Source organism: Condylura cristata, unplaced genomic scaffold (assembly GCF_000260355.1).
Source record: "Condylura cristata isolate star-nosed mole 26May11 unplaced genomic scaffold, ConCri1.0 scaffold00010, whole genome shotgun sequence".
Taxonomy (NCBI): domain Eukaryota; kingdom Metazoa; phylum Chordata; class Mammalia; order Eulipotyphla; family Talpidae; genus Condylura; species Condylura cristata.
In genome coordinates this window covers 35035963-35058489 of record NW_004567111.1, presented here as the reverse complement: position 1 = coordinate 35058489, position 22527 = coordinate 35035963, and the positions used below count along the sequence as shown (strand labels likewise).

General features: G+C 36.0%; 1 protein-coding gene across 2 annotated transcripts in view; it reads left to right on the top strand.

Moving 5' to 3' along the window:
* The window catches only part of VWA8 (von Willebrand factor A domain containing 8), a 278183-nt gene that overhangs the window by 36720 nt on the left and 218936 nt on the right, over nt 1-22527 (top strand). For both annotated transcript variants that reach the window (XM_012723268.1, XM_012723269.1), the window contains exons 6-13: nt 2871-3038; nt 5345-5509; nt 5821-5870; nt 6544-6652; nt 8828-8932; nt 15092-15223; nt 16568-16702; nt 16791-16868. In XM_012723268.1, coding sequence (XP_012578722.1) covers nt 2871-3038; nt 5345-5509; nt 5821-5870; nt 6544-6652; nt 8828-8932; nt 15092-15223; nt 16568-16702; nt 16791-16868 — 942 coding nt within the window. The remainder of the gene's footprint in view (nt 1-2870; nt 3039-5344; nt 5510-5820; nt 5871-6543; nt 6653-8827; nt 8933-15091; nt 15224-16567; nt 16703-16790; nt 16869-22527) is intronic.

Below are 22527 nucleotides of genomic sequence, written 5' to 3'. Positions count from 1 at the left end.
ACTTCCATAACAGCATCTTTTAACATTCCCCCCGCGCCCCCATAAACAGTAAAAGCCTTCCACAAGGCACTTTTATACCAGTCTGATATGCCCTTTAACAGGTTCTCTTTCTCTTAAAGGCTTAAGAATTTTGTTGGAGATGAAACAGGAATCTGAGAGAACCAGGAACACCTCAGTGATATTAGTAATTTTATACAGTATTTTAAGAAAGAACCAGGAAACCAGTGATTCTGAAATAGTTACTAATACTGTTTCTGTAAAATCAGTTCAAACTTTTACCAAAAAGCATCTAGGTATTCTCTTTTTAGTCATTACTTTTGCCTGTATTTAATTTTTTTACTTGGTATATGGTCTCAACCTATACCCCTACAACCAAAAGTCTTGGGTGATTCTTCGGTTATTGATGTTTTTCTTAAAAAAAAAAAAAAAAAATATATATATATATGTATACACACAACACTCTTACAAGTTTGTACTGTTATCTTTGGATCCAACTGCACCATGAAACATCCATTTTCATTGCCAGTTAATTTGTATGTAAAATTAAGGTTGATATTGTACTAATAAGAAAAGTGCTTGGGAGGTTCTTTTCCTACTAATAGAGTTGAGGTTAGTGAAATAGTCAGGAATCTTATTGCTAGAATGGCTCATTGGACTTAAGGAAACATTTTACTTACATGGACAGGTTTATTTTAAAGAATGTCATAAAAGGTATAAATTAATAGCAGATGAAGAGATGTATTGGGAGGCCAGGAAGGATCTCAAGAGCAAGTAAAGTTTGGGGTATGGCACTCTTCTGGTGTGGATATTTTCACCAACCTGTAATCTTTCAAAACCTCATTGTTTAGGATTTTATGGCGGTTCTATTATGTAGTCATGATTGATTATATATATTAGAGGCTATTATTAATTTAATCTCCAGCACCTCTCTCAAGATCAAAGGGTGGGGTGGAAAATTCCGTTTCTACTCATTAGCTCTAAACCAAGTTAAAAGGCAATTTCTTTGCCATGCTGTCCCTATCTCGAAACTATCTTCATAGGCCTGTAAGAGGTACATTATCAATTTCTAAGTTCAGGTAAGGAGTTTATGTGATGAATGAAGATACTCTGTCACCCTGTGCCTCAGGAAATTACAATAGCTTTAGGAGTTCTGTTTCGGGTACCTGGGGTGAAGAACAAATATTTCTTATCCAATCACACTATCACTGATTTGTTGAAAGATGGTGGTTTAGCAAAATTGTGATGGTAGTGGTCCAGAAGACTAGGGCATGTAGCAATGCCACTTGGTCACATATACCTGAAGTTGTATGGAGTCTTGTGTGTGTGGAAATACGTTGTGCAGATTTTGATTTTGTTTTTACAAACAGGCCCATAACAAATTCCCTAAACTGGACTCTCCGAGATTACTAATGACCAGTAGTTGCATCATTAGAGAACTTTTTAGTTTTTCACCTACTCTGTTTTGCATCATTTATGTTAACAGGATAGAATTTTAATTCTACCATTTTCAAGTTGCATAATCTCTTAAATTGTAAAACTGGATAAAATATTGTCTATTTAAGATAACTGTCAACAAGGCACGGTGGACCTCTCTTGGCCCGCCCGCTGCTCCCCTCAGCAGTGTACTTTGTCGGCCTGCCTATTCTGCTCCCCACTCTGTCTGTGGTGAATCCTCTCACTGCCCCTGCACCTCTGGCTTGTACTCCAGTTCTGTATGTATAAATAAACAAATCTTTAAAAAAAAATCATCAGGATATGGTGATAAGTTGAATATAGGTGAGATAGAAATCAAGACTCCTGACATCAGTAAATGGTCCTCTTCACTTACGCAGAACATATTAAGAGGAGAAGAAAATTTTGGAGAAAATATGATGTTTTCAATGTTGTACAAGGAAGCCTCTAGTGATTATGGAATCTGGTTGGACACTTCAGTATGATGGAACTGTGCGGTTGAGATTGGGGATCATACTTGAAGCAGTGTGATTGGAAAAGATTAGTCAAGTATAAGAAGGTTGTGCGTTAAAGATTTAATTCTGGTGTCACCAACACTAAATGGGCAAGTAGAAACAGTTCTTCTAAGGTAATGCAGTGCCATGAAGGCCAAAGAAAGAGACTGTTAAGGAAAAAAGTAATAACAAATTTAACAACATTTATCCTTGCCCTCTTGTTGAATGCACAAGACTAATAAAAGGACGCTTTTATTTGTTTCTACCATATTTTCATCAAAAACTAGTGTCTTCTTTTTTTTTTTTTTTTTAGAAGCTACCTTTTCTCATTCTTAGTATGCCCTTTTTTATTAAGTGTTCCTTCTCTTACAATTTGGGAATTTTTGTATTTTCTATTTGTTAATTTTAAACTTAACTCGAAGACTTATAGGACTATGATTATAATTGGCCTGCTGAAGGCCAACTGAAACCTCATTTTGGTGGTAGCTCTTGTTTAAAGCCTTCCCATTTCCATAGCTTATGGAGTCTCAGAAATTTATGAGCAGAGTGTTACCTTCATTTCTCCCTCTCTCTTAGCTATGGAATCTATTGCTTTGTTTAAATTATGTCACTGATTAACAAAGATAGCTCTTAGTTTTGCATTTCACTGGCCATATATATATATATATATATATATTTAAAATATTACAACTGAAAGGAACTTTAGCGACCATCTCTTCTAATCTTTCTATATTACAAATGGGGAAACAAGCCTAGTAAGAGAAAATTGTCTAAGATTATATGTGGAAAAACCAAGATCTAGAACCAGCTTTCTGATTACCTGTCCTGAAAAAAAAGGACAAGTTTTATTTGCATTGAAAATAATTAATCCATACGCTGCTATCTCTGATATTTGTTAATGCTCTGGTTTTCTCTTGGAAATAGTGTGCAGTTCGTGCAGCCACAGAAGGCAGAACGCTCGTATTAGAAGGCTTAGAAAAGGCAGAGAGGAATGTTCTACCTGTTTTGAACAACCTGCTGGAAAACCGGGAGATGCAGCTTGAAGATGGACGCTTCCTGATGTCTGCCGAGCGTTATGACAAACTTCTCCAGGTAAGAAATGATATATCCAGCAGCTTTGTCTTAGCTGTTGAACTGTGGCTAATGTCATTTTTATGTGAGACATGGTTTTAGCAGTATGCACACAAATGTGCAGGTGGCCAGATCTGTGGCTGAGTACTAAAATCATGAATTAGTAGCTTTGAGCTTTTCTGTTTGTAGACCATGTTGAAGACCAGCCACATTTTTACTTTTTTTCTGATCCTTTTAAGTCTTCTTCCCTTTTTCCCTCCTTCCAAATCTCACTTTTTCTTTCCTCTTTTTCCTTCTTTCACTGACTATTTACTAAATCCCTAATGACTTCTAGATAATACTGGGCCTTGGGAGTAGAAAGCTGAATAAAATCCAATTCTTGGCGTCTAGGAAACCCAAAGTTCAGTAGATATTGACAGAAGTGAATAAGGTACTTAAAAAGTATCTGGTCCAAGCTACCGTGTCTAATTCTTGAGCTGTAAGAGTCACCTAACCGAAATCGCTGCTTCCATCCTGGCCTCCCCACAGCAGTCAGTGGACACTTGCTTTAAAGTCACTGACTAGGTCATTCCGCTTTACTAATCTTCCGACAGCTTCTTGTTCTATTCAAAGTAAGAGCAAAGTCACTGCAGTGCAGTATAGGGTCTTACGATTTTATCCCCTACTGCCCTTTGGCCTTATTTCCGTCTGCCTTCTTCCTTTTAAATATACTCCAGTGGCTATTATTTTCTTTACTATGCCTCAGATGTACAAGACAGGCTGCAAAGACATAGCACAGGCACCTTGCTCGTCTGTAACAGTACTCCCCAATTATCTTCCTGGCTGGTTCTTTTACTTCCCAGCTTGCTCAGATGTCATATCAACAAAGAAGTCTGCTGCCCTCACCATCCTATTTAATTTTATTTTTCATCAATTCTAATTTTCTTTTTGTTTTTTTTTCCACCATCCTATTTTAAGTCACAATGTGCTCTTGCCTCCATACTTTCCTACCCTGCTTCCACCACACCCCCATAGTCTCATAGCATCCTAATGATTTAGCTAATAAGTAACTAAACTAAAAACTTTTTAGTTCATTGTCTACTTCCCTCTATATATAATAGTTTTCATTAGGGCATGAATTTTTGTTGCTTCTGTTATCTCAATCTCCTAGAACAATGCTGCTCAGTAATTATTTGTTGAATGCAAGCATACAATACAATCTTTAAATGCTGTGATACAAGTCAGGTATAAAGAAGGCAACAGCAGGAGAAATAGTCTTTGTTTATTTCACTACAGATGCATCACCTTGGAGCTGTCTGCTAAGCCAGCCTCCAAGACTGATGAATCTACCTATGCATTCAAAGACTGAGAGTCTTTCTTGCATCTGTTCTATGGTGATACGCATATGCATTGGTTTCTACAGATGGATATGCATTATTAGATTGAATTGTCATAACAAACATAATAATGTCAGTGATGTTATGCCTACCTTACAGATGAGAAGACAGAGATTCAGAAAGAGTAGAAATATGGTTTTGGCTGCTTATACTTAGCTAAAATGGGAGCTAAGCATTAGAGCGGATGTGACTCCAAAACCTACACAGTTTCCAATCTGAGCTTCATCATATACTACTTTTGGGATAATGAGCAAGTTTTGTAACTCCTTTGTACATCAGCTTGTTCATCCATAAAAAAAGAATTGCAGGTCTATTTGGATTCAGTGAAATGAAGTCAGAAAGATTCGTGAAGTGTTTACCTTCTAAATTTTTAATACATGTTATTAGTATTAATGTGCCTAGCTAGAAATAGATCTCATAATACCTTAAGGTCCACGGGCAATCTCTGCTCTGCCAGTGTTTGCTCTTCTGGGAGTGCATTAATTTGTCCACTGGTCTAAACCAATCTCTTTTCCTTACTTTTCTGACTCTGTTCCACTTGGTTGCTGACAGGGGCTTCATTCTACTGGCTAACTCTATTGTAGTATATGAACTTTATAATATTTGACCTGGATCTCTTTTGTTCCTTGATGTCTTCACTGCTTCCCCTTTCAAACACATATTCACACTGTGTGTTTTCCCTACATTCTGATTTCACTTTGCAGATTCTGTTTTCACTTTGCACTCTCATTTGACATATATGGTCTACCCAGCAGTCAGTTCTAAACACATATTCACACTGTGTGTTTTCCCTACATTCTGATTTCACTTTGCAGATTCTGTTTTCACTTTGCACTCTCATTTGACATATATGGTCTACCCAGCAGTCAGTTCTAAATCCTTATTCTGGCATCTCTTGTGGTTGTAATAGCTACATCACTTATGCTATGCAGTTTGATCTTATTCTTTTAGGATCATACCAAAACAGAGTTGGATGACTGGAAGATTGTTCGAGTCAGTGAAAATTTCCGAGTAATTGCCTTAGGCTTACCAGTACCTAAGTACTCTGGAAATCCATTAGACCCCCCACTTCGTTCTCGATTTCAAGCCAGAGATATTTATTATCTACCCTTCAAGGTAAGTATGAAAAAGAATATTTTAAAAGGTTTCCTATTTATAATAAATTGAATTAGTATAAAAATGTTACTATGTTTGTAGATATTCCCCTCAGTAATTAACGGAGAGGAAAAGGGAGACAGAATGAAAAAAACTTGGGAAACTAGGAAGAAACTTACTGTAGCATTTTTCTTGGTTTTTAGAAAATCACATGTATTTAAAATGACTTTTTTTTTTTTTTGCTATTCTCGCTTAACTGAGAGGTTAAATGTATAAATATTTGCATTTTATCCATCACATTCATTATTTTATTAATTCTTAATCAATTTTAGGACCAACTTAAACTGTTATATTCAGTTGGACCCAGTGTTTCTGCTGAAAAGTAAGTATTTCAGCTATATATGTACATTTATGTAAATGTGTAGACATTGAACATTATTTGTTTTCGCTATTCATTGATTGATTCATTCCTTTAACTACTGTTCTTTAAAGAATTCTTCAGTGATTGTTTTAAGTGCTGTTGACAAAGTTATAATGACATGATCTTTGATGGTAAATACTCAAGATCTGTTAGAGCTGCAAGGTGTGTGAATATCTTTAAAAAGTGTAGTGAGGGCCATCATTTCAACATATGGGTCCTAGGAAAATGAATACATTTTTGTCAGATAGAGAATGGAATTAAGACATTCTAAGGTTTTTATAAAAGCATGAAATATGAAACTACATGATTTATTCTGGAGCTGTCAAAAGTGCCTGGTAGCTAAATCTAGGTTTGGAATGAGAAAGGTGGGAGGTTACTCGGATACAGCTGGGAAGATTATAAAATACCTCACATATAGTAGAGTTAGGAGAGAGATTTGTATATCTAGTAGACTTTGAGGTTTAAATGAAATACTGTAATAAGGAGCTGCTGCTGCTTAAGAATTTAATAGTACATATTGTCTTTTAGAGGAATTAAATTGGCCCAGCTTCTTTTATTTAGCAGCTGTATACATTCAATATATTTTAATTATTAGAATTAAACTTAATAACACTCATCCTCCTCTTCCCCTTAGAATTTCTCAGCTCCTCTCCTTTGCTACTACTCTCTGTTCCCAAGAATCTTCTACTCTTGGCCTACCAGATTTTCCTTTGGATAGTTTACCAGCTGCAGTTCAAATCCTGGTATGTATAAAGTAAATTAACCACTGGTTGGGAATTATTCACTTCAGTTTGCCTCATCATGTTTTTCTATAAACACTTTAAGGCCTGAGATTAATTTGTTGTGCAGTGCAGTAAACCAAACAGACGAGTGACATGTTCTGAGCGCTTAAAAAGCTTATTGCCTTGGAGGGGAGAAGTTAGACATGCCACTCAGGGAAAAATTACACAGAGGAAAGGAGAACTTCAGCCAGTCATGAAGACTTGTTCCAACATGAGACAGGGGAGCTGAGGCATTCACAATCCACCATTACTCCCTAGCTAATAGCCATCCCAGGGGTCACAAATTCACATGCACTAGCTGCTCTTCCAGTCAGGGAGCAAAGAGAGCCCCAGGAGCTTGACTTTAGTTTCCTTCAGAAGTCATGGAGCCTCAGACCACTGGAAGGAAAAGCTGAGAAACACAGAAAGGATGGAAACAGATTCAGGGGACTTGCTGGAGCATAGATGTTGTCTACTACAGTTTAACAAAGGTCTTGGTATTGTCTGGAGTGAAGGAAAGGCCCTCCAGGCAGAGGATAGGGCATTTACAATGGTTTGCATCACAGAAAGTACCAGGTGTGTTTGGAGAATGGTAAACTGTATCACTAGAGCAAGCCTAGGTAGTGAAGAGAGGGGCTAGAATATTATTGTGAACTGTTTTACATGGTAAGGGAAGTTTCTGGATTTTATGATGTGGAAAAAGTGGCCCATTAAATATAAAGTATCTGGTAATTAGATTTGCATTCATGGACGATACCTTCTTTGGCAGCTACGAGGGGAACAGGGAGAGCCTCAGTGTGCAGGGAGCACATAGAAGACTTACAACATCAGTGAGAGTGACTGAAAAGGAGACTGTAGTCTGAGGGGTTGGGGAGACCATCTTGACAAGAGAATTCACTGTTTGTTACTTTCTATTTTATGTCCCTGTGAGTCAATTTCCTTAGGTATTTCTCACACTGTTCTGTACATCCAGAAGAGCATTTCTCTTTCTTTTTTATTAGATCTCTTACATTTTGTTTTTGCTTGAAACTTCTACTTTAACCTTTCTCAAATCTAAAAAAACACATTCCCAAACAGTGAAATGAACATTCATATTCTTTTTAATGAGAGCCACCGGTTAACATGTTGCCACATTGTTTGCTGTCTGATTTTTTTTCTGAACCATTTGAAAATGTATCACATATATTCTTAAATGTTTCAGTTTATAACTTCGAAAAATTAAGACATTCTTTTCCATACCCAGAATATCATTATCACATTTCAGTAGGTTTTTAAAGATTTCTTTATATCTGCATGCAAAAACAGGGGTACAGGCCAGAGGTATAGGGGTGGGGGAGTGAGACAGTGCTCTGCTCACCAGAGACAGAGTGGGGAGCAGAAAAGGCAGGTCTACTGAAATACTCTGCTGAGGGGAGCAGTGTGAGAGACAGGAGAGGTCTTCTGTGCCATGTGGGTCAGCTCCCTGGCCAGGGAATGAACCTGTGCTTCCATGGCAGTGGATCGTTTCAGAGTGCTGTGCTTTAGCAAAACGTTGTGCCACCAGGAAGGCACCACATTTCAGTATATTAACATTAATTTTCTGATCTAATAAAATTGAAATTTCCCATATGGAAATTTCCCTGTTTAATAGACATATTCAAGTCAGACAAACAATTGGGAATATAGTTTGATTTTACGGAATGGATTTGAGGATAATAAATACTTTCCTAGCAGTTAAAACAAAGCTAGGTGTGGACTCTCAACTCAGATTAGGAATAAAAGAGAAGGAGAAGTGCTTTTCGGCATGAGTAAGGCAGTGTGTTCAGACAAGCGGTTTCAGTCATCCTGAACAGCAGTCTGTGAGATACTCAATCACATCTACTGGGCAATTGAGAGTTTTGACAAGCTCAAGAATGAGATCAGGGCTAGAAATAGAGACTTGGGAGCCATTAACCCATAAATGACAGTTGAAAGATGGAAGTGGGTGAGCTTGCCACAGAGAAGGATGCAGAAAGGGAAGAGAAGAGGAAGTAATATTTGCTTTTGTGTACTTCTGGAAATGAGAAAATTGTTGGTTATTGTTTATGATGTAATTTACATGTACATGTATATTCTAGATAGATTTTCTGTGACTGTTGTAAATGTTCCTCATTCCCCTGTATTTTTGCTCCTAAACAGAATTTTTTCCCAATGATGTCTGTCAAGCATGCAGTCCACTGGCTTTACCCATATAATCTTTTACTAGGACATGAGGGGAAGATGGCTGTGGAAGATGTTTTAAAAGTAAGTTCACTCTCTTTGCCCATCTTCCCTTCCCTACTTTCCCCTTCTTCCCTTCTCTCCTTAACTCCTTTCTCTTACTTTCTCTATCTTTCCTCCTTGCCCCCTTGCCTTCTCTTTTTCCAGGCAGGGAGACAGTGACAAGCCATCAGTGGGCAAGCAAATAGAGAGGTGACTGGTATGGTTGGGAGATTGGTTACATTGAGCAAATGAATCAGTCAACTAAGCAAAGGAATGAATGTTTTGTGGATAATAAGAGTTTTGTTTTTTACTGTTGGAGAATGAATTTATAAATAGAAAAATGGGAAGGAAATAACCCTGATGTATTAAATTGGAATTGGAGAAACTAGTATGAACTTATTTTCAATATATATATTTCTCTCTCTATATATAGTAATATATAAATAGTAATAAAAATAGTGTGTGATGTGTAGGTGTGTAGATAGATAGATAGATAGATAGATAGATAGATAGATAGATAGATAGATAGATATCTTTTAGCTCTGTTCCTTGAGAAGACCTAAAAGCTATGATACTCCAGTAGCAATGATCATACCAAGTACTAAGACCTTGGTTTCCAAATAATATACTTCCTCTGAAAAAAATCAGGACTCCTTGTAAGAAGATTGATTTTAGGCTTGGGGTGGTGGCAACGCGGAGGGTATGTGCAGAATCAGAGTAGGCCATCTTACGGGACCAGATAGTAAGAGAATATTCAACAAATGATGTTGACATGTGAAAGTGAACATGTAGCCAGCTTGAAGTGGCTCCCACTAGCCAATATTTGGATCAGCATCAAAATGATGATTGTGAGCAATTACAATTTCTTGAGTAGAGTAGGAATCCCTAAGTAGACTGGGGGTTGAGTCTCAGCCCTATCATCTCTGTGGCCTAAGTTCTATCCCTCGCCAGGGAGGTGACCCACATGGTGCAGCAGACCTCTCCTCTTCTGCCCACTGCTCCCCTCAGCGGTGCATTTAAGTAGATCTGTCTGTTCTGCTTCCCACTCTGTCTCTGGTGAATCCTCTCTACTTCTGAGCTATACCCCAGTTCTTCTATGTAAAAAGAAATAAAAATTTTAAAACAATAAAAAAAAGAGTAGGAATCCATGAGTCTAAGGGTAAAAGATAAGCTTTTTAGTGAAGAATGCCTGCTAGTAAAAGCAAAAGGAATTATGTATATAGAAGAGTGAAAACCACTCTCTGTAGCTATCAAAGTGGTGGTTAATTTAGGCAGAAGTCATCAAAGGATAAAGGGTGGGTAGAAGTTCTACAAGGGATAGGATACTGATGCAATCTAAGAATATTTCCCCTCAAATAGTTGACTAGAAAACCTGGTGTCTATGAACTGAATATTCAGTACTCTGGGAACAAGAGTACTTAGGGAGGAAGAACATGTCACTGAAGTTCTAATGAAATGAGGCAATGAAACTTTTTCGTGACACAGCTGAGAGAAGATATTCATTACCTAGATAAGTCCTTTATGAACCAAGCTCTTTATTTTTTATTTATTTATTTTAAAAATAATATAACAGCTTATTTTTACATCACTTTGTATCTCAATTGTAATCCCTGTGGGTTTCAAGCTCTTTATTTTTATAAAGAAACCACTTTGGTGTGTTTTTGATCTCTTAACGTCAAAACTAGTTATACAAATTTTGTAAAGTTCAGAATACCTTTAAGGAGTGAGTTTTACAAGTAGCTATTGCTGCTTTAGTTAGTCCAGCCTGTATTTTAACACTTACAGCTAAGGGAGCATAGAAAAAAGATTGGGGGCCCATATTACAAACAAATTATTTCAAATTTGATGTAAGGTTCTTAAAAAAAGAAAGAATACCACTTAGGAAAATAAAACATGATTCTTTTCTTAACTGTGTAAAGACCTGGTTAAGGAATGCTTATGATTTTTCAGCTCCTCAATGGATAGTTAAGTGGGAAGCTTAAATCTAGTTGTACGTACAGTAGAACTTATATTTCTAAGATTGTTACACACTGATGCATATAACCAGATTAGAGTGTTAACTACCACTCTGTTAACTACCACTCCTTAAAAATATGATAATGTGTTGACTCATAACTCTTTGTGATCTGTTGTGGGGATAGTCTGTCTAGTCTAAGGTTCTAAACTGTCCTCTCAAGTTTGTTTTTACATATAAACAAGCAAATAAGCAAAAGCCAACCTTTACAGAGCTTATTTTAGTGAAGGGCAATAGTCACTGAATCAAATAAATGTATCAACTGAGGAATGGGTGCCTTCACAGAGAAGATGGTATTTGAATAAAGACCTGAGGGAGGAGGACTAAGTCCTTTGGGTGGAAAACATTTGAGGCAGAGGTATAACCATTGTAAAAACCCTGAGACAGGGGTAATGTGGGGGTATCAGAACAGTAAAGTAATATGATGAAGCAGAGTGAGTGAAGAAGGGGGTAAGGTCAGGAGGCAAAGAAAAAAGTCAGATCACTGAGGATTTCATAAGCTATCAAAAGAACTTGTACTTTCAGTCTGAATGAGGTGGTTTATCAGTAGGTTTTTGAACAGAGGAATATATTATAGGATTGAACATTTGAACAGACTTGCTTAATAGCTAAATAGTGAACAGACTGTTAGGAAGGGTGAATGCATGGGAAAATCACTTAGTGGACAGTTGTTGTACCTTAGTAGAGAGAATGTGTTAGCTTTCATTGGCTGTGAGCCTGTCAAGAAGTTGCTGCTGTTGATTTAAAGAGTTGAGTTATATCTGGAAGGAGGAAACCAAATTAAATGGAAAATAGAATTTTACTGGTACAGTTACCATAAGCAGTGTTAGTAGAGTGAGAATGTAGGAAAAAAAGTCAGTGGGTCAAATAATAAATCTGAGATGAGGATGCTGAAATAGCAATTGTATACTACTTGTAAAATAAGTCTGATAGTAAACAGACACTCCAGGATAATGCAGAAACAAGACATGGCTTTTTCCATTAAAACAATGATGTCTTGCCATTTGCATTCACATGGACTTTGAGAGGATGCTAAGTGAAATATCTCAGAAGGAAAAAGACAAATGCCATATATTCACTACTTGTGGAATATAAAGAAAAACAAATGCAGGTAAAAACCAAAACCAAAAACAATTCCTTAGATTTGATGGTGAATATGGTATTATATATCCATTTTTTATACAGTTGCCAAGGTGATAATTGTACACCTGAAACCTATACAGTGTTGTAAAGTTCTATTAAGGAAAAATACGGTTTTTTGTTTCTTAGAATAGGAAATAAGCATCTTTTATAGGAAAAAGGGTGAACTTGTGATAAAGCTGGAAAAGATTTATGGAAATAAGGCCTGGGGGAAGTACAAAAGACATTTTCAGGGTACCTTTGTGCCTTGGCTTGAAATAGTGGAAGCAAGTACCTTCCATCAGCGATTGGAATGATGGTTTATCTTAAACTGAGATGAGGAAAGGAGACTTCTAGTGGCTTTCCATCCATTTATAATTAAAGCAGAAGTCCCTTTCTACTTAGTGGGAAAAGAAGTAAGGATTGACTAAAGTTGAGATGATTTAGAGGATTAAGAAAAAAGAATTTTGTTTATTTAATGAGCTCTTATTAACCATTGCCTGTGTGCCATGTGTGATTCTAGATTCTGGAGATTTGAAATCTATGCATTTTCATATTGCCCTAGTGAGGCTTACATTCTAATGAACAATGAAAGAATATATATACCTTGTAACTCTTGTGGACTGAGAAGGCAGCTGGAGAATAGCTAATGAGACAGGGATGGATGGGGGCAGATTGACTACTAAGAGAGTACTAATGGTTTCTATTAGTTGCCAAAGGACTTAAGGAAAAGCAAAGAGTGAGCCACATATTTGTTGGGAAGCAGAAAATGTGGTATGGAGAAATTTACGGTTAGTGCTCAGTAGCCTAAAAATTCTCAAAACAGATAACTTCGTGTAAGAGGATTGGGAATTGTGAGATTGAATATAGGAGCTTTATATTATAGATCAGCAACCATGAGATTTACATTTCCTTTTATTTATACTCCACAGCTCAAACAATGTAATTCCAAAGAAAATGTATTAAAAATGTTAGTACTGCTTATTTAATTGAAATTCCAAAATTTATAGTAAATATTTATCAGTATAAAATGGTAAGGTAAACAAATAGTTTTCTCCTTCTTGCTAACATATAATCTATAGTTTTATATTTTGTTTCTCAATTTCCATTTTGATTAACAGTTACCTAAATTTCCCAGACTAGAAAGGTTATTTACCTTGTAGCTTTAGTTCTTTTGCTCTTAGTGTATTCTAACCTACTATTTTTATTCTACTGAAATATTTTAGCTTTAATTATTTATAAGGCCGTGACCAGTATAGCTGTGGTTCAAGGCATTAATGTTTATTTCTGGAATGTAAGTACTCCAGCTTCAAACGAATGTCAAGTTAGGCTGACATGACCATAGCTGGGTAAAAATATACCTCTGAATTAATACTGTTTTCTTAGAATGTAATGCCCCTAGAATCTAAATTACTTGATTAAGTCATACTTTTTTTTTTACTGAATTTCACACAAAATGCACTGTATTTTTTTTATACATGAAACCAGTTTCAACCACATTGTGCAATACACTGGGGATTTGCATGTAAAAACTTTGTAAAGTGTTTTTTTTTTTTTTTGACAGCACAAATAGAATTTTTTTAGACACGGAGAAAAAAAGTAATTATATTGAGTAATTAATGTGACTGGAATGAAGACTTGAACTAGGTTGTTTAGAATGTTGAGGTTGAAGATACTTTTCTTCCAAAAATCTGTTTTCTGGAGATGTGCCATTCCTTGAAGAAGTTATGATCTGTTGTTTTACATTTTTTCTTTGCTATTCCATTCTTTTACTATGGTGATAATATTCTAAAACTAGAATTTTTGAGGGAAGATAATTTATGATTGTTAACTTTATATTGAACTTGCTGCTAGTGGTAGAAAATAGCATTTAATTAATTTTCAGTTTGTATTTTCCTATACTTATTTGTGCTCTTATGCATTTTTTTATATAACAGACTGCTTTGGGGTAGAGGTGTAATTCAGTGAATTGGTCTATGTAGAGAAGAAATTGGTATTGTTGGCCTTTTAAGTCCTTTTGAGAACCTATAATGGAGAGGGCACTGTGGCAGATACTGTGTAAGATTGATTGTTTTAATTTCTTGTAATCAGTTAAGCTAACCACACAAACAAGGAGCAGAATGGTGTAATAGGAAATTAATCAAAATTTAGTTAATTTAAGGAATGAACTGGCATAGGCCTTTCACTTAAGCATGTTTCTAAGAGTCTCATCATCCCTTTCTAGGAAACTGGAACCTTTGATTATCAGAAATGTAAGCTGCAAACTTCTACTAATTCAGGAATCCATTAATTCTATGTCCTAAATTCAGTAAATTTTAGGGACTATTTTTATATCACTTTTAATAACTGGCATAAGCAGAATGGTATCTGTAAAAATAGGAAAAATTTTCTCATTGATTTTTTTTTTAAAGATTTTATTTATTTATTCACATAGAACTAGGGTACAGGCCAGAGATGCGGAGGGTGAGAGGATTCACCAGAGACAGAGTGGGGAGCAGAACAGGCAGATAGCTGAGGGGAGCAGCGGGCTGGTCAGGAGAGGTCTGCCACCCCATGTGGTCACCTCCGGGGCAGGTGGGAATCGAACTCATGCGGAAGTGGCTTTAGCTTCTTAGTGCAGTGCTTTAACCTGCTTCGCCACCATGGAGGGCCGATTTTTTTTTTCCTTTTCTAGTTTTTTTTTTTAAAGATTTATTTATTTATTCATACGGAACTGGGGTACAGGCCAGAGATGCGGAGGGTAAGAGGATTCACCACATACAGAGCGGGGAGCAGAACAGGCAGATTGACAAGTACACTGCTGAGGGGAGCAGCGGGCGGGTCAGGAGAGGTCTGCCACGCCATGTGGTCACCTCCGGGGCAGGCGGGAATTGAACTCATGAGGAAGTGGCCTTAGTTTCTCAGTGCAGTGCTCTAACCCGCTGCGCCACCAGGGAGGGCCCGATTTTTTTTTTAATCTCAACTTTTACAATATGGAGTTTTAGTCCTAATTATTATGGAGTCTTTTAGATAATCAACATTAATACTGAAATGAAAAATGAATTACATGATTTTCTTGTAATTTACAGCGTTTTGAACTCCAAGATTCCAGCAGCTCTGTGCTTCCAAAGGAGATTGTGCGAGTGGAGAGGATGACTGAAAACCATGTGTCTCAGGCGCTTGTGACTGTCCACATTGCAGGAAAAGAAGTCACCTTTAAGGTAATGAATCCAGTTTATATTTTCCAACATTCATGTCTCCTATTTTTATGACTTAAATTGGGTTATTCCCCTATAAGTTTTCTTGGGTTCTATAGCATCACGTCTATGCATTGTAGCTCTTGAACTATCCAGAGCCAGGTATGTTTGTAAATTGGCAAAGTTCAGGAAAACATACGGATAATTTTTCATGTCTACCATATAAGTAGTCACTATCTCTTTACATATGTTATGCCATTAAATCCCCCAGTAACCCTTAAGGTTATTTTTTTTTTATCTCCATTTTATAGATTAGAAGACAGATGCAAAGAGGCTAGTTAATTCACTAGCTAAGAAATAGCACAGTTGAAAATTCTAGATAGGATCACTTTCCACTACAATGTTCTGTGTCCTCCAGATGAATGACCTAATTGAACTAATTGTTGGTCTAGGATAGAGGCAGATGGGAAAGGCCTGCATTGGACTGGTATGGGGTATAAAAAAGGATGTAATGCTTGGAAGCAGAAGAAGGAGTAGAGAAAGTCTCAGAGAGAGGGGCTTGAGCTAAGTCTTGAAGTATGATAGTTTTCCATTGGCTCATCCATGGAGAGGTAAGAGTGTATTTCAGATACTTTAACCTGTATGTCCAGAGCATGAGGAGTGAGCAAACTCTTGTTACTTGCCTCCTTTTGGTAATGACTTTCATTGTTTACAGTTCCTTTTAGTAAGCCTTCTACATTGCCACCGGATGATCTTTTCTTAATGCAAATTTAATCATCATTTTTAAGCTTATATATTAAGGTTCATGTAGTATAAAGTGTGATCAAGACTGGCGGTCTTAGGAAAGCAAAGAATCCTGATGAGGCTCTCAAGAGATGGTAGGAAATACAGGGAAAAGTATGTATGAAGCATGGTAAGAGAGATTTTAGGATACTTCTAAGTGGAGAACTAATATAAGAGTGGAAAATGATTTGTGTACAGATTTTAGAAATCAGGAGGTCATTGGTGACATGGGAGAGTCCCAATGGACTTTTAAAAAGTTCCGTACTTAAAATTGAAATTTTACCCCCAAACCCTTTATTTTCAAATAATGACATTATTATCAATTATAAATGCTTGAAAATAGTATGATAATTATGCAAATACCTGATAGCATGGGACTTTAAAGGGATGGTGGATATTGAGGTTTGATAGTAATAATCTTAGATCTGTGAATGAGGAAATAGGTGCTGCTCTCCTGAAATAGCAAAAACAATGTAGAATTGAACAGTGAATTAGTTGGGGCCTTTAAATGCCAGTTATGTGCTTTCATGTACTAATATTTTGAGAAAATATATATGTATTTTATTTACTTCTCTTTAATTATAGGTACCAGCTGGGACCAGACCATTAAATCAGCCTTGTGCAGCAGACTGTTTTATACAGACTTTAAGCCATAAGCAACTCCTGGCTGAAATGATGCAGTCTCACATGGTTAAGGACATATGTTTAATAGGAGGAAAAGTAAGAATGGCAGCATCCTGTGAACTTTTGTTTTTTGATTTTTGGTTGTTTTGACTTATTACTTCAACAATTGTATTTCTATTTGTAGGGTTGTGGAAAAACAGTCATTGCTAAGAACTTTGCCGATACCTTAGGCTACGACATAGAGCCTGTCATGCTATATCAGGTATGATGTTCATCTTAGCTCTTGGACTGTACATGAACTGTGTTTGGACCATCAGTGAGTGGAATTTATGGATATTCTTTCTTAAATTATTGATTGTTCATTTTGATAAGGAGATGTAAGTGAAATAGCAATCAAATTAGAGAGCAATTGTTCTAGGATAACTAATAATGCACAACATAACAGGATCTGTTTGTCAAGGGAGGTTCACTTTATATCCATGTGGGCACATAGAGTATATTTAATATTAATAATTAAAAAAAATGTTTTTGTCAGTGGGATGTACTTAGGTAGCCACTGAATAGATTATTTCTTTTATTGTTATGAAAAATACATAACAAATTTTACCATTTAGATATTATATATGTATATGATTCATTGGCATTAAGTACATTTATCATGTTGTTTTCTATTCTAGTTCTAGGTATCTCATATTAAGTAAAATCATAAAATATTTAAAATGTTTGTATTGAAGTGCACCATTGGTTTACACACTTGTTGCCTTTTCGAAGTGTAAGATGCTCCTAAGGTCACTGTAGTGTGCCTACTGCCAGAGATGCAGAGTCCTCCACCTGTAGTCTGTGTGTTCTCACCCAACCCTTTTTAGCCCTCCCCCTCCCACAATCATACAATTTTTGTCATTTTATATCTAGTTCATTTGACTTATTGTGATGTTTTGAGGTCTATCCATGTTGAAGAATATATTAAAATTTCATTCTTTTTTGTGGATGAGTAATATATTCTGCTTGATATCTATCCCATTTTTGGTTTATACATCTGTGTGTTAGTGATTGTTCCTATTTTTTAGCCATTAGGAATAGTGTTCCTTTGAAAATTAGTGTACAAGTATCTGTATAAGTTTCTGCTTTCAAATCTTGTAGGTATGTACCTGGGAGTTGTATTATTAAATCATATTGTAGCTTTTGTTTAACTTTTTGAGAAGCTGCTAATCCATTTTTTACAGCAGCTGTAGTATTTTACATTCCCACCAGCAGTGCAAAAGTGTTATTATTTCTTCAAATTTTCATCAACACTCCTACTTACTGGGGTTTTCCTGTTTTATAATATCCATGAAGTGGCAACTCAATGCATTTTCCTAATAACTACTAAGTTACTGCTAACATCAGTTTGTGTGTTTCTTGGCCATTTGTTTATCTTATTTGGAGAAATGCTTATTCAGATTCCTTGCCTGTGTTTTAATGGAGTTGAATTTTTGTTGCTCAGTTGTAGGAATTCTTTTTATATTCAAGATATTAATCACCTTCAGCTGTAGGATTTGAAAATATATTCTCTCATTTTGTGGGTTACCTTCCAGTTCTCTTGGTAGTATCATTTGAAGCACAAAAGATTTAACTTCCATAAAGACTTTTGTGGTTGCCTATATTTGCGTTATAGTAAATCATTGCCAAGACCAGTGAAATGAAAGCCCAGTATTTTCTTATGAGTTTTACAGTTTTAGGCCTTACATTTAGATCTTTAATCCATTTTTAGTTCATTGTTGTGTGTGGTATAAAAAGGGTGCATGTATATGTTCATCCTTTCCAGTACCCTTTGTTGAAAACTGCTGTCCATGTGATAGTTTTGCCATCCTTGTCAAAATCAATTAACCACCTCTACAAGGATTTGTTTTTGAATTCTATTCTATTCGATTCGATTGTTCTGTATGTCTGTCCATAGTCACTATGCACTGTTTTGACTACAATAACTTAAGTTTTGGAATCAGGAAATGTGAGGACTCTGACATTGTTTTCTATTCCAGGATTGTTTTGACTTGTGATTCCATATGAATTTTTTTTTTAATTATGTGACATTGGTCTATAAAATACAGCATTACATTTTGACATCTGTTTATACTACATTCCCATTAAGATCTTCAGATTTCTGTTATGGGGGGCCAACATTGCCTGGTGATTGTGATTCCTGTTTATTCCCCAAATGCATTTTTTCTCTATATTCAATCTAATTTACTACTGTTCCAGAAACACTTCTTTTAGATTTTATCCTCTTCTTTCTCTCACTCATTTTATCTTATTAAAATAATTTTCATCACTCTTACACCTTTCATTCTTTAAAAACCCAACTTGCACTCAATACTGCTTCCATAAAGACACTTCTGTTTCCTCTGTCTTTATAACAAAGTGATACTATACTTGAAGTATCTGTGGAAGCCCTTGCGTCCATGTAACAAAATACTAGTAGTGTTCAAAATAGGTTCCTTTTTCATTGATTACTTACTTTACCTAGTTATTTTGTATGCATTGTCTTCTTGTGTTTTCTTCCAAGCCACCCTTCTTATTTTTATAGAGGTCAGAATGCAAATTGTTCAGCATGCCAATTCATCTGCCCATTCTTTTCCATAGCTCATATTAGAAGTAATTTAAGAATGGCATTTTATCATCTGACAGTCTGTTAACCATCACTTTTTATTTCCCATGAAAACATTTTACTGCCAAATAGTGGGAGGAAACTCCAATTCATACATAAATTTATAAAACAACTTAAGTTTTGTTATAGTTTTTTTTTTTTCCATTTAAAGATCAAAAATAAATGTAAGCATGGTTTACTTTCACCATTGCCAATACACTGGAATCATGTGGAGATTATTTGAGGGTATTTCTTTTCACTTTTACTCCATCCCAATTTATTTTAGTATTATTTATAAATCATAAATATTTACTTCATATTAAAATAAAAATTCATTCAAATGAAAGCTGGAATTTATGGCTCACCAAATTTCCAAGCTGTCGTTCTGTGTTCATTTGTTAAGTAGTTTTATGGTGATGTTTTAAAAAGAATTTAAATTATCCAAAGAGACTGTGCTTAACCTGCCCCCACATTCTAATATCCTTTGAAAGGAGAACCGAGCAAGGAGTCTGTCTGCATCCATCAATTCACATTTCTCAGCTCTTTTCAAAAACTGCCAAAAGTATCTGCCATTGAGAATTTTATCTTTATATGTGCAAGAATTCATTTAAGCAGCAGAGATTTCTTATGTATTTTAGGAGAGTAAGAATATGCTCATAAGAGTTATTATCTTGTGCTTTCCTGTTCCACTTATTAATTGTTGGACAACAGATATATCAAGGTGATACTGTTAAAGTTGATGACTGGTCATTTTGTGTTCTGCTAAACATCTTATACATTATGTCAGTCTCTTCTAGTTACTGTCACAGACATGCCCTGTTCTAATCCTCTGCATGCAAAACATTGGTGATGACAATTGAAAGGCATGTAAAATCTCCTGACAGAATATTTTACACGTTCTCTGAGTTTATTCTTCCTAACTTGTAGACTCCTGCCAAGATTAAGAAAACTGATACAGAAATAAACAAGTCAATCACATATCAGGAAAAATCCCTTCTCTAGTTTTGTTTTTCTGCTCCTTAACTTCAGAGAAATGTCTAGTAGAAAAGTAACTTCTGAAGTATATAGACTCTAGGAGGAATGGAAAAATATAATCATGGTAATGTGTTTTGTAGGTGAGTTTCTTGCTCTTTCCATGAACTAAATCAAAGAATATATTAGGCACTGTGTTGACAGTTACAGATTTTGTCATCTGTTTATCAGTTGGTTTTCATGATAGAAAATAAGCTCTTGAACTCAAGTTTATCTCTTTCCTCACACTTTCATATTTGATCTCTTATGGATCAGAGAAACTAACTTAGTAGACTTAAGGAATGGATTTGGGTTTTATAGTAATTTAGTAGATGTTAATGACAAATTTGACCTGATAGAGAAAATTTTGTAGTAATAAGCAACCCAACATCTGTTTCCCTGGAAGATGTAGAGATTTCCCTGTTATTTGTACATGTATAAAGCTACACTTAATCTTTGGGTTTTGCTTTATTTTTAGACTTGGCTATTTTTAGAACTGGATTTCATACCAAGAAAAACAGAGCTTTAACACAAATTTGTGGCGGTACATAAAATAAGTTATAAAAATCTTAAATCATTGGTCTCAAGCATTAAGTCAGATTCCTTTAATAGGTTATTCTTTATTTAGTATTTTGAAGCCAGTGATTTCATAGAAATGAAGAAATACAAATTATTCTTTACAACCAGATAAGGGCATATTTCCAGATTTATTTCTACACCATCATAAACAGCACCAGATCTGAGAATTCATTCTTCTATTTGAGTTTGAGTTGGGTTAAAAGCCAAGTGAACTCCAGTCACATTTTTAAGGTCAAATAAGTTTATGGTACATTTAATGAAAATAATTACCCTGTAAAACATATTGCAGTATTAGGATATTCCTTAGCTGTTTTTCTTCCTGAAGCTGTTTTTCTTCCTGAAGCTAAACTCAAAGCAAATCTTTTCTCCTTCATCCATCTAATCTACAACTCTTCCTCTTCTTCCTGCTTAACCAAATAGTTTTACTTCTTTTATTTTTCTCTCTTTTATTTTCACTGCTCTGTGATGGATTTATTTATTTGCTGCTTATCTTTGCCTTGACCTTGCACAGCTGTCTCATGAAGACGTAAAGTTATTTATTTTCATTTAAGTGGGCATATTCAACTTTGGGAGGCTGACTTGTTTTAATTGAGGTAACTTACAACAATGTCTAAGCTTCAAATGTACAGTTTCTCACTTCAGTAACTATATTGTACAATCCCTACCACCAAGTCTATACTCATAATCCACTACCTACCAGTCAGCCCCATCTTCCCTCTCCTTCATTCTTCGTTTTTGGTAACTACCATTCTACTGTCAGAATCTATTTTGACTGGGTTGTACATTTGGTTTTTTCTTTTTTTATATTCCAAAAGTGAGTGAAATCATGTATTACTTGTATTTTTCTTCCTGATTTATTTCATAAAGAATAATGTTCTCCAAGTCCATCCATAGTATTTCAAATGGCAATCTTTCGCCTGTCTTTATGCCTGAGTACTGCTCCATGTGGTTGGAGCCGCTGGAAGAAAACAGTCAGGCAATGTAGAGACAGACAGAGATTCAAGATTTAATTTGGGCTTCAGAATACAGGCCAGCCAGGACCAACACCCTCTAGAGTGTGGCCCCGAGCAGTTACAGAAACGAGTTTTTATACACGGCAGGCAAGGAAACGAAACTTAGTTGTTACAGAGATAACATTCTTGCATTGGGCCCTAGGATCATATGATCCGGTCATATGACCCATATCCTGGTCCTGTTGATGACAGTAACTCAATTTCATCAATTTTACAAGTTTTCTTCCTCTTACAGCAAAGTTATTTGGGGAATTTCCTATCTCAGCAAGCAGCAAGCAGGATACAGAAGCAGAAAAGGCAGTTAGCACAAAATGGTGTTAGCTTGGTTCAATACAGGTCCAATACTCCCACCCCACAGCAGATACCAGTCACGGGGTCACATTGTTACCTGTGCTTCTGATCAACTGGTTAGAGACCTGGAGATCCCACAGATCCCTCCCTTGGGCCCAGTTAATTTGCTGGGGCTTCCCAGAAGTCAGAGAAACATTTTTATCACTAGTTAGTGGGTTATTTTAATAAAAGCCAATACCTCAGAAACAACCAAATGATAAGCCTTGGGACAAAGTTAAGAGGTCCCGTGCCCTCCCCAGGTGTGCCAATTCCCCCCAAACTGCTACTTAGGTGTTCAGTAACCTGGAAACTCTGAACTTGTCCCTTTGGTTACCCACTGCCTCCCCTCCCCCTCAAGCCAGGGG